This window comes from Haliotis rufescens, unplaced genomic scaffold (assembly GCF_023055435.1).
Source record: "Haliotis rufescens isolate VD_foot unplaced genomic scaffold, xgHalRufe1.0.p SCAF_16, whole genome shotgun sequence".
NCBI lineage: Eukaryota > Metazoa > Mollusca > Gastropoda > Lepetellida > Haliotidae > Haliotis > Haliotis rufescens.
In genome coordinates this window covers 33,261,110-33,273,365 of record NW_025963846.1, presented here as the reverse complement: position 1 = coordinate 33,273,365, position 12,256 = coordinate 33,261,110, and the positions used below count along the sequence as shown (strand labels likewise).

Genomic DNA, 12,256 nt, shown 5'->3' with positions numbered 1-12,256 from the left:
TGCATGTGCCCCTTTAACCTGCATGTGCCCCTTGAACCTTCATGTGCCCCTTTAACCTGCATGTGCCCCTTTAACCTTTAACCTGCATGTGTCCCTTTAACCTGCATGTGCCCCTTTAACCTTCATGTGCCCCTTGAACCTGCATGTGCCCCTTTAACCTGCATGTGCCCCTTGAACCTTCATGTGCCCCTTTAACCTGCATGTGCCCCTTGCATGTGCCCCTTTAACCTGCATGTGCCCCTTTAACCTGCATGTGCCCCTTTAACCTGCATGTGCCCCTTGAACCTTCATGTGCCCCTTTAACCTGCATGTGCCCCTTGAACCTTCATGTGTCCTTTTAACCTGCATGTGCCACTTCAACCTGCATGTGCCCCTTTAACGTGCATGTGCCCCTTTAACCTCTGCATGTGCTCCTTTAACCTGCATGTGCCCTTTTAACCTGCATGTGCCCCTTTAACCTGCATGTGCCCCTTTAACCTGCATGTGCCCCTTGAACCTTCATGTGCCCCTTTAACCTTCATGTGCCCCTTTAACCTGCATGTGCCCCTTTAACCTTCATGTGCCCCTTGAACCTGCATGTGCCCCTTGAACCTTCATGTGCCCCTTGAACCTGCATGTGCCCCTTTAACCTGCATGTGCCCCTTTAACCTGCATGTGCCCATTTAACCTGCATGTGCCCCTTTAACCTGCATGTGCCCCTTTAACCTGCATGTGCCCCTTTAACCTGCATGTGCCCCTTTAACTTCCATGTGCCCCTTTAACCTGCATGTGCCACTTCAACCTGCATGTGCCCCTTTAACCTGCATGTGCCCCTTTAACCTGCATGTGTCCCTTTAACTTGAATGTGCCCCTTTAACCTGCATGTGTCCCTTTAACCTTCATATGCCCCTTTTACCTGCATGTGCCCCTTTAACCTTCATGTGCCCCTTTAACCACCATATGCCCCTTTAACGTGCATGTGCCCTTTTAACCTTCATATGCCCCTTTAACCTGCATGTGCCCCTTTAACCTGCATGTGCCCCTTTAACTTCCATGTGCCCCTTTAACCTGCATGTGCCACTTCAACCTGCATGTGCCCCTTTAACGTGCATGTGCCCCTTTAACCTCTGCATGTGCTCCTTTAACCTGCATGTGCCCTTTTAACCTGCATGTGCCCCTTTAACCTGCATGTGCCCCTTTAACCTGCATGTGCCCCTTGAACCTTCATGTGCCCCTTTAACCTTTAACCTGCATGTGTCCCTTTAACCTGCATGTGCCCCTTTAACCTTCATGTGCCCCTTGAACCTGCATGTGCCCCTTGAACCTTCATGTACCCCTTTAACCTGCATGTGCCCCTTTAACCTGCATGTGCCCCTTTAACCTGCATGTGCCCCTTTAACCTGCATGTGCCCCTTGAACCTTCATGTGCCCCTTTAACCTGCATGTGCCCCTTTAACCTGCATGTGCCCCTTTAACCTGCATGTGCCCCTTTAACCTGCATGTGCCCCTTTAACCTGCATGTGCCCCTTTAACCTGCATGTGCCCCTTTAACCTGCATGTGCCCCTTTAACTAGTACGCAGCTTCATGGCCCTGATCTCGAGTGATGTACATACAGTCTGATGAGAGCAAGCGATCAAACCTCGCACCTGTCATTGAGTGAAACCTTACTTGGAAGTTGTTACTGTGAGTATGTGTACATGTCTCCCGTGTATCTGATGGTTAGTAATTCCCCTACACGGAATTATGCTTGTGAACTCGTTTGAAAGATATATTGGACATATTAAGGTTACTTTAACACTCCACTTATAATTACAACAGCCGTAAATAGAAAACGACAGTGTTCGACATTTCAATCTTTTTCATCTGCAAATGTTCTCATCATTCACCATTCTTTTATAGCTAACGAATATTGGGGGTGTAATGAAAGAGTATTTGAGAGTTGTCAATTACTCACAAGACAAACAAAAGTTATAGGTGCCCAATGTGGAAGTGATCCTATGGCTATTGTCCTTGCTTCAGAAGACACTATCGTAACTCTAGATCAGGGAAGTTAGGTGCATGCATTTTAGTCGTATCGTGCCATTAGGTATCTGTGTATGTATCTGAATGTCGCAATGAACAGTATTCTAGTCATATTACTACGTGTCATCTTAATGTGGGAGGAAAGCCCGAAGTTATACAGACGTTTATCACTTCGGTGAAACCCACGAGCACGGGGACAGTGCTGACAGACCTAGAGACAGAACCTGGGCCTTTGACGTCTGGGCTACGAATGCCCTCATAACACAATGACTTCAGGTGAATATACGAATGTCAGGCCGCCTTTTTACTTCCATTTATTGCAGAATGCTTTACTAAAAGTAATTGGGAAGGTAGGAGAAATTAAGATAAACACGTATTTTAAATGATCAGATTCCTCAACAGCATTGCCTGCCGAGTGAACGAAAAAATGAAATGAAAGAAAATGTGTTTGAGAAAGGGTTATAAAGGATAAGTTCTCTTTTACCATTGACCTACTTTGAAAGTAGACTTTTCTCCAAATGGAATCATTATTCCACATTCCAAGTTTTGTTCCTCGGATGCGTAAACCATTTTATAAAAACTAAACAAATATGGTATCATAAATATATTGCACGTTATAGTACATTTTTAAGAACAAAATATACACGTATGAGTATGTATAAAAAAGGATATTTAAGTTAAAACAAATGTCGTGTCAGTTTCACTAAATACTAACAGCATGTACAAGATAAATATTGACTAATTAATAAAAGTTACAATGTGTTGATGTGGGGGCCCATCTGTCGACATTTTCCACAATTAACCTACTGCGGTGCCCTAAAGAGTTGAGGACTACCTGTAGAAGCCGGACAATGGAAACGGAGCAGACGACTTACGTGATGTTTAAATTTGCTCAGATTACGATATTTTCCGAGCGAGATGCCTCGTTTAAGTCAACATTAGTTCAATAAGTTCAATCGATTTTCTTTGCAGTTCCGTACGTCTCGGGGTCTTTGTTAATTTCGGAGCGCGTGGTAGGTTCGGAGGCTTTGTTGTTTCTGCTAAAATTCCAATCTACTGGGTTGAACATTTGTTCCGTCAGCGTTCCGTTCGTCTCGGGGTCTTTGTTAATTTCGGAGCGCGTGGTAGGTTCGGAGGCTTTGTTGTTTCTGCTAAAATTCCAATCTACTGGGTTGAACATTTGTTCCGTCTTCTTGTATGTCCAGTAGGGCGTCATGACCAGCGTGACGAGAGGTAGCTGTATATAAAGACACAAGAACACTGACAGGGGCATGCTAGACCAGATGTGAGTCCAGTTCTGGTACGATATATACACTAACAGCCATTCCACGATGTTCCTGCAGTGAAAGGTATGGACCAGCAGAAACTGATTGGCCTTCCACAGGAACGTGCGCTCCCTCCCGCTCTTCAACAACGTCCAACAGAGGGCCGAGAAAGGGGTGCTCATTTCCAACAGAAGTCCCTTGGTGGCGAAACAGTGCCCCGCGTCCACGCAGAGGACCACGAAATACCCAGTCAGCGACAACCAGTGATGGAGGTTGAGCAGGAGGCTGAAGGAATTGAAGATGACATCTGAAACAGCGAGCGCAGAACACTCGAAAATGAAGAATCCTTCAGTTACACACAGCGCGAAATAGCTGGTCTGCGTTGTTCCGAATACAACGTCGTTATCCATTGCAGATTTGTTGAAGATGGCCCAAAGTCCAATGATGGCGCCAAAGACTCCGAACACGGCTCTGACGACAGCCAAATTCCAGAATACCTTTTCTTTTATACGTAGCGATTTGTACGTCGAGGTGAAGGACGCAACTATTGCGGACGTCACGTACGTTCCGAAGAAGAAGAAGAAGCTGCCGGCGACGAGACCTAGTTTTGTACAGGTGAGCTGGTAGTTGAGCTGAAGCAGGCTGGGATGCAGATACCGGACTATTTCCCAGGTGGGGCCGTGGGCCGCTGGTGTCTCCGCCATGTCTCTGCAACAATCAATGTGATGGTAAAGCATCTTCAATGGACAGACTACGCATATATTCTGTACAAAAATAGTTAGGGATCATGAATATCTTTGGGGATATTTTATGATATTATGTGCCCAGTCTTCACTAGATAAAATATCTCATACAACATTCATCATCCCTAGCTTGTGTTGTTCAGTATATGTCAAATTTGATGTTTCCAATCAGTCTGCTAACCTTATTTGCGAAGATACGGATTGCATGGTATATAATAACAAAACAGTTCCAGTTAAAGACAAATATGCGTCCTGATGTAAAGCACCGTGTGAACTTAATGAGTGAGTTTGGCTTAACGCCACTGTGGACAGTACTTGAGTTGTCTGAGGCTCCGCCAGTCGCTGTGTGCAAGCTAGAAACACATGATCGTAGGTTCGATTCCTCAATAATGTTGCGAATAGTTTTGGTAAAAAACCGTATGTATGCTGTGTAAAATTGTAATGGATTTACGGAGAGTGGGAACATTGGTTTTTACGTTTATATTTTGTTTAAGCTTTGCCTCATACCCCTCGAGTGCGGATCAGAAAAAAACAGTGATTGATATTAGGAGTAACGCCTCACGCCGACGGAGTATGATGACACTGTGAATGAGTTACTTTGTGACGTCACATTGTCATTGTTTCAGTCGTACATCGACAGATGCGACATCTAGCAAGTCACGGGTCTGACTGACACCTGTTTAAACAGGCACTCACGTGGGGATTCTGGGACTAAATTCGTCACCAAGACCATCAGTTATGCTGAGTCAACTACAACGGGGTGATCTGGACCGAGACAATTAAACTGCCCCCAACTCGAACATCTGGGAAGGTAGTGGGTTGTTCTTTTCTATTTCGATGGTGAACTGTAGTCGGGGGTGTTGTTGGTTTAGATGTTGTAGTAGCAGGGTTGGGTCTTGGTCTTGTTTTAGGATGACGAAGGTGTCGTCGACTTTTCTATACCAGCAAATAGGTTGGATGGGTGATGTGGTGGCTAACCCAACCCAACCCAACCCAACCCAACCCATCACTGGTTTGTGTGGCCGAGACTCGACTATGTTCAACCCACGTCATACAGCTCGATCATTGCTCATATCACTGACTGGTTTGTGTGGCCGAGACTCGACTATATACAACCAACGTCATACAGCTCGATCATTGCTCTTATCACTGACTGGTTTGTGTGGCCGAGACTCGACTATGTTCACCCCATGTCATACAGCTCGATCATTGCTCCTATCACTGACTGGTTTGTGTGGCCGAGACTCGCCTATATACAACCAGCGTCATACAGCTCGATCATTGCTGAGTGCGGCATTAACCAACAAAAACAACACTGACCAGTAATTGTGCCGTTTATGGATTAATAGAGAAATATGTCCGTCTGCCTCACGCCATGTGAATTGTTCTCGTGCTGTTCTTGTGATGGCACGTGTTCTGTTCTAATATAATGATAACCCAGTAGTTGAGATATCTCTTTTATCTTATCGTGTCCCCGCACGCTGAGTGGTATGTCACCAGGTTCGTTGATCATCATCAACACCCCCACACATCCTATTTAGATCTGAACGTTCCGAGCAATTAGAAAACGTGAAAGATCAAAGAAAAATAATTGAATTACTTCAATCTCCCTTAACAATTCCCCTTAATGATTGATACGGGGGGATACACTCAGCATGCTCACTCGTTGTGGACCAATCAATATCTCGCATGTTTTCAGAAACATGCAGATGGAAGCACGTCGTGGTGGATGTATATTGCTGACTGCGGTCTTCGACTAAATGCATTCACTATTTCCCGGGCTGGACTACATCCCCTGCAACCTTTGCTAGTTGTAAGAAGCGTACCAATCACTGGTTTGTGTGAACCAAATAAATTACATTTATAATCCGATATGGAACGAAAATGTTGAAACAAAAACTTCCTCCCTTTTACACACAAAACAACATTGAAACGGAAAAGAGTCTGAAACATACTACACAGGCTCAAGTCTGTACACAACATGCAGCTGTAAGGATAACAATACTACACAGGCTCAAGTCTGAACACAACATGCAGCTGTAAGGATAACAATACTACACAGGCTCAAGTCTGAACACAACATGCAGCTGTAAGGATAACAATACTACACAGGCTCAAGTCTGTACACAACATGCAGCTGTAAGGATAACAATACTACACAGGCTCAAGTCTGTACACAACATGCAGCTGTAAGGATAACAATACTACACAGGCTCAAGTCTGAACACAACATGCAGCTGTAAGGATAACAATACTACACAGGCTCAAGTCTGAACACAACATGCAGCTTTAAGGATAACAATACTACACAGGCTCAAGTCTGTACACAACATGCAGCTGTAAGGATAACAATACTACACAGGCTCAAGTCTGTACACAACATGCAGCTGTAAGGATAACAATACTACACAGGCTCAAGTCTGTACACAACATGCAGCTGTAAGGATAACAATACTACACAGGCTCAAGTCTGAACACAACATGCAGCTGTAAGGATAACAATACTACACAGGCTCAAGTCTGAACACAACATGCAGCTGTAAGGATAACAATACTACACAGGCTCAAGTCTGAACACAACATGCAGCTGTAAGGATAACAATACTACACAGGCTCAAGTCTGAACACAACATGCAGCTGTAAGGATAACAATACTACACAGGCTCAAGTCTGTACACAACATGCAGCTTTAAGGATAACAATACTACACAGGCTCAAGTCTGTACACAACATGCAGCTGTAAGGATAACAATACTACACAGGCTCAAGTCTGTACACAACATGCAGCTGTAAGGATAACAATACTACACAGGCTCAAGTCTGTACACAACATGCAGCTGTAAGGATAACAATACTACACAGGCTCAAGTCTGAACACAACATGCAGCTGTAAGGATAACAATACTACACAGGCTCAAGTCTGAACACAACATGCAGCTTTAAGGATAACAATACTACACAGGCTCAAGTCTGTACACAACATGCAGCTGTAAGGATAACAATACTACACAGGCTCAAGTCTGTACACAACATGCAGCTGTAAGGATAACAATACTACACAGGCTCAAGTCTGAACACAACATGCAGCTGTAAGGATAACAATACTACACAGGCTCAAGTCTGAACACAACATGCAGCTGTAAGGATAACAATACTACACAGGCTCAAGTCTGAACACAACATGCAGCTGTAAGGATAACAATACTACACAGGCTCAAGTCTGAACACAACATGCAGCTGTAAGGATAACAATACTACACAGGCTCAAGTCTGAACACAACATGCAGCTGTAAGGATAACAATACTACACAGGCTCAAGTCTGTACACAACATGCAGCTGTAAGGATAACAATACTACACAGGCTCAAGTCTGTACACAACATGCAGCTGTAAGGATAACAATACTACACAGGCTCAAGTCTGAACACAACATGCAGCTGTAAGGATAACAATACTACACAGGCTCAAGTCTGAACACAACATGCAGCTTTAAGGATAACAATACTACACAGGCTCAAGTCTGAACACAACATGCAGCTTTAAGGATAACAATACTACACAGGCTCAAGTCTGTACACAACATGCAGCTGTAAGGATAACAATACTACACAGGCTCAAGTCTGTACACAACATGCAGCTGTAAGGATAACAATACTACACAGGCTCAAGTCTGAACACAACATGCAGCTGTAAGGATAACAATACTACACAGGCTCAAGTCTGAACACAACATGCAGCTTTAAGGATAACAATACTACACAGGCTCAAGTCTGAACACAACATGCAGCTGTAAGGATAACAATACTACACAGGCTCAAGTCTGAACACAACATGCAGCTGTAAGGATAACAATACTACACAGGCTCAAGTCTGTACACAACATGCAGCTTTAAGGATAACAATACTACACAGGTTCAAGTCTGTACACAACATGCAGCTGTAAGGATAACAATACTACACAGGCTCAAGTCTGTACACAACATGCAGCTTTAAGGATAACAATACTACACAGGCTCAAGTCTGTACACAACATACAGCTGTAAGGATAACAATACTACACAGGCTCAAGTCTGTACACAACATGCAGCTGTAAGGATAACAATACTACACAGGCTCAAGTCTGTACACAACATACAGCTGTAAGGATAACAATACTACACAGGCTCAAGTCTGAACACAACATGCAGCTGTAAGGATAACAATACTACACAGGCTCAAGTCTGAACACAACATGCAGCTTTAAGGATAACAATACTACACAGGCTCAAGTCTGTACACAACATGCAGCTGTAAGGATAACAATACTACACAGGCTCAAGTCTGTACACAACATGCAGCTGTAAGGATAACAATACTACACAGGCTCAAGTCTGTACACAACATGCAGCTGTAAGGATAACAATACTACACAGGCTCAAGTCTGTACACAACATACAGCTGTAAGGATAACAATACTACACAGGCTCAAGTCTGTACACAACATGCAGCTTTAAGGATAACAATACTACACAGGCTCAAGTCTGTACACAACATGCAGCTGTAAGGATAACAATACTACACAGGCTCAAGTCTGTACACAACATGCAGCTGTAAGGATAACAATACTACACAGGCTCAAGTCTGTACACAACATGCAGCTGTAAGGATAACAATACTACACAGGCTCAAGTCTGTACACAACATACAGCTGTAAGGATAACAATACTACACAGGCTCAAGTCTGAACACAACATGCAGCTTTAAGGATAACAATACTACACAGGCTCAAGTCTGTACACAACATGCAGCTGTAAGGATAACAATACTACACAGGCTCAAGTCTGTACACAACATGCAGCTGTAAGGATAACAATACTACACAGGCTCAAGTCTGTACACAACATGCAGCTGTAAGGATAACAATACTACACAGGCTCAAGTCTGTACACAACATACAGCTGTAAGGATAACAATACTACACAGGCTCAAGTCTGTACACAACATGCAGCTTTAAGGATAACAACCGGGGTTATTGCATTCAGCGACGTTGGTTGTCGTCACTCCAGCTTGTTGGGAAGGGAATCTACATCGAAACGTCGCTATATGCAATGAACCAGAAGTTGTTATCCATAAAGTTGTACGTTTTTTATTTACCCACCAACTTCTAGAATACCGATGAGTCACTTATCAAGTCAGTAGAGTCACTATAGACTTATTCATTTAACAGTCACGTGACGGAGAAAGCAAATAGGTGCATTTGTTAGTAATAGATAGTATGTCCGTTTAGAACAAGCTCACGAACATGAAACGTGATGAACTTTGACAGGATAATCTTGAATGTAACATATTTGCTTAAAACATGCATGGCATTCGTCAGTGGGCAGAAATTCTGCCACAAGCTGCTTGAATGTTTCATTTAGATATCCACAATGCTGGCAGGTGCTTTAGTGCTTTCACTGAGGATGGATGTTAGACTTACGTGATGTGGAGAACCTTTGTTGATGGTGTGTTATTACTCCCTGACCCCGATAACCAGCTACTCCGATGATGATGCGGCGGCTTATATCAACGTACAATGTGACCCCACGTGACAACACGCTGTACAAGGTACAGCAAACACACAGATAACCACGCATCAGACCCTGTGTCCGTGTCCACACCGTGACAGCTGTAGGAGGCGTGTGATGTCAGCAACAATAACCATGCACATGACACTACCTTATTGAGTTTGTTATATTCACGGCAATAACTCCATTGTTGCGAAGGTAATTAAATTCGGTATTGTTCTTTACGTAGTACGACTCATTTCAGATGTTCCGTCTGTGTTTTTTGTTTTTAGATGCCCTTCAAGCCAGCTGCTCAGAATCAATTCCCAAACATGTCCACCACGAACCATGAGAGCACAGTTTGTTCAAGGTGTTCAAATCACCATAATAAACAATCTGTAAATGGCAATAACCCCATTTCCTATATATTTTTCAAAACATAGTAAATAAAGTAACTGAAAATATTTTTCGTAGGCGGCAACATCTTAAAGTTGACCTCGATATGTCTTTCGTCCATTCATCTGATTCTCTCAAACGGCGCTCAATGCAACAAAAGCATCATTTCCCCACAAACCGCTGGACCAAAGAAGCTGAGACTTCCAATGATACAGACATCCCCATTGGTCCAGATGTTCACATTATCTATTCAGCAGGGCCAATATGCAGCTACTTCTGTTCTGTGTTCAGCAGGGCCAATACGCGGCCACATCTGTTCTGTGTTCAGTAGGGCCAATACGCAGCCACGTCTGTTCTGTGTTCAGTAGATCCAATACGCGGCCACGTCTGTTCTGTGTTCAGTAGGGCCAATACGCAGCCACTTCTGTTCTGTGTTCAGTAGGGCCAATACGCAGCCACGTCTGTTCTGTGTTCAGTAGGGCCAATACGCAGCCACGTCTGTTCTGTGTTCAGTAGATCCAATACGCAGCCACTTTTGTTCTGTGTTCAGTAGATCCAATGCGCAGCCACTTCTGTTCTGTGTTCAGTAGATCAAATACGCAGCCACTTCTGTTCTATGTTCAGCAGGGCCAATACGCAGCCACGTCTGTTCTGTGTTCAGCAGGGCCAATACGCAGCCACTTCTGTTCTATGTTCAGTAGATCCAATACGCAGCCACGTCAGTTCTGTGTTCAGTAGATCCAATACGCAGCCACTTCTGTTCTGTGTTCAGCAGGGTCAATACGCAGGCACTTCTGTTCTGAGTTCAGTAGATCCAATACGCAGCCACTTCTGTTCTGTGTTCAGTAGATCCAATACGCAGCCACGTCTGTTCTGTGTTCAGTAGATCCAATACGCAGCCACGTCTGTTCTGTGTTCAGTAGATCCAATACGCAGCCACTTCTGTTCTGTGTTCAGTAGATCCAATACGCAGCCACTTCTGTTCTGTGTTCAGTAGATCCAATACGCAGCCACGTCTGTTCTGTGTTCAGTAGATCCAATACGCAGCCACTTCTGTTCTATGTTCAGTAGATCGAATACGCAGCCACGTCTGTTCTGTGTTCAGTAGATCCAATACGCAGCCACTTCTGTTCTGTGTTCAGTAGATCCAATACGCAGCCACTTCTGTTCTGTGTTCAGCAGGGCCAATACGCAGCCACTTCTGTTCTATGTTCAGTAGATCCAATACGCAGCCACGTCTGTTCTGTGTTCAGTAGGGCCAATACGCAGCCACGTCTGTTCTGTGTTCAGCAGGGCCAATACGCAGCCACTTTTGTTCTGTGTTCAGTAGATCCAATACGCAGCCGCGTCTGTTCTGTGTTCAGTAGATCCAATTCGCAGCCACTTCTGTTCTGTGTTCAGAAGATCCAATACGCAGCCACTTCTGTTCTGTGTTCAGTAGATCCAATACGCAGCCACTTCTGCTCCGTGTTCGGCAGGGCCAATACGCAGCCACTTCTGTTCTATGTTCAGTAGATCCAATACGCAGCCACGTCTGTTCTGTGTTCAGTAGATCCAATACGCAGCCACTTCTGTTCTGTGTTCAGTAGATCCAATACGCAGCCACTTCTGTTCTGTGTTCAGTAGATCCAATACGCAGCCACTTCTGTTCTATGTTCAGTAGATCGAATACGCAGCCACGTCTGTTCTGTGTTCAGTAGATCCAATACGCAGCCACTTCTGTTCTGTGTTCAGTAGATCCAATACGCAGCCACTTCTGTTCTGTGTTCAGCAGGGCCAATACGCAGCCACTTCTGTTCTGTGTTCAGTAGATCCAATACGCAGCCACGTCTGTTCTGTGTTCAGTAGGGCCAATACGCAGCCACTTCTGTTCTGTGTTCAGTAGGGCCAATACGCAGCCACTTTTGTTCTGTGTTCAGTAGATCCAATACGCAGCCGCGTCTGTTCTGTATTCAGTAGATCCAATTCGCAGCCACTTCTGTTCTGTGTTCAGAAGATCCAATACGCAGCCACTTCTGTTCTGTGTTCAGTAGATCCAATACGCAGCCACTTCTGTTCTGTGTTCGGCAGGGCCAATACGCAGCCACTTCTGTTCTATGTTCAGTAGATCCAATACGCAGCCACGTCTGTTCTGTGTTCAGTAGGGCCAATATGCAGCCACGTCTGTTCTGTGTTCAGTAGGGCCAATACGCAGCCACGTCTGTTCTGTGTTCAGTAGATCCAATACGCAGCCGCGTCTGTTCTGTGTTCAGTAGATCCAATTCGCAGCCACTTCTGTTCTGTGTTCAGAAGATCCAATACGCAGCCACTTCTGTTCTGTGTTCA

General features: G+C 44.5%; 1 protein-coding gene across 3 annotated transcripts; it reads right to left on the bottom strand.

Annotated features, from left to right (window-relative positions):
* Window positions 1–2,591: 2,591 nt before the first annotated feature.
* LOC124123894 (protein CLN8-like) lies at window positions 2,592–9,583 on the bottom strand. 3 transcript variants are annotated; one of them, XM_046487092.2, is made up of 3 exons: window positions 9,469–9,583; window positions 3,167–3,975; window positions 2,592–3,055 (listed from the first exon to the last, which is right to left on the bottom strand). In XM_046487092.2, the coding sequence occupies exons 2-3, from the start codon at window positions 3,969–3,971 to the stop codon at window positions 2,955–2,957; spliced, it is 906 nt and encodes a 301-aa protein (XP_046343048.2). In that variant the 5' UTR covers window positions 3,972–3,975; window positions 9,469–9,583; the 3' UTR covers window positions 2,592–2,954. The 3 variants fall into 3 exon arrangements, with proteins under 3 accessions (XP_046343048.2, XP_046343047.2, XP_046343046.2); XM_046487091.2 differs by having other exon boundaries at window positions 2,592–3,936; window positions 3,967–3,975; window positions 9,469–9,530; XM_046487090.2 differs by having other exon boundaries at window positions 2,592–3,975.
* Between the last annotated feature and the right edge of the window lie 2,673 nt (window positions 9,584–12,256).

Excerpts from the sequence above, each read along its gene's own strand:
- LOC124123894 (XM_046487090.2), bottom strand. The coding sequence starts at position 3,971 with ATGGCGGAGACACCAGCGGCCCACGGCCCCACCTGGGAAATAGTCCGG.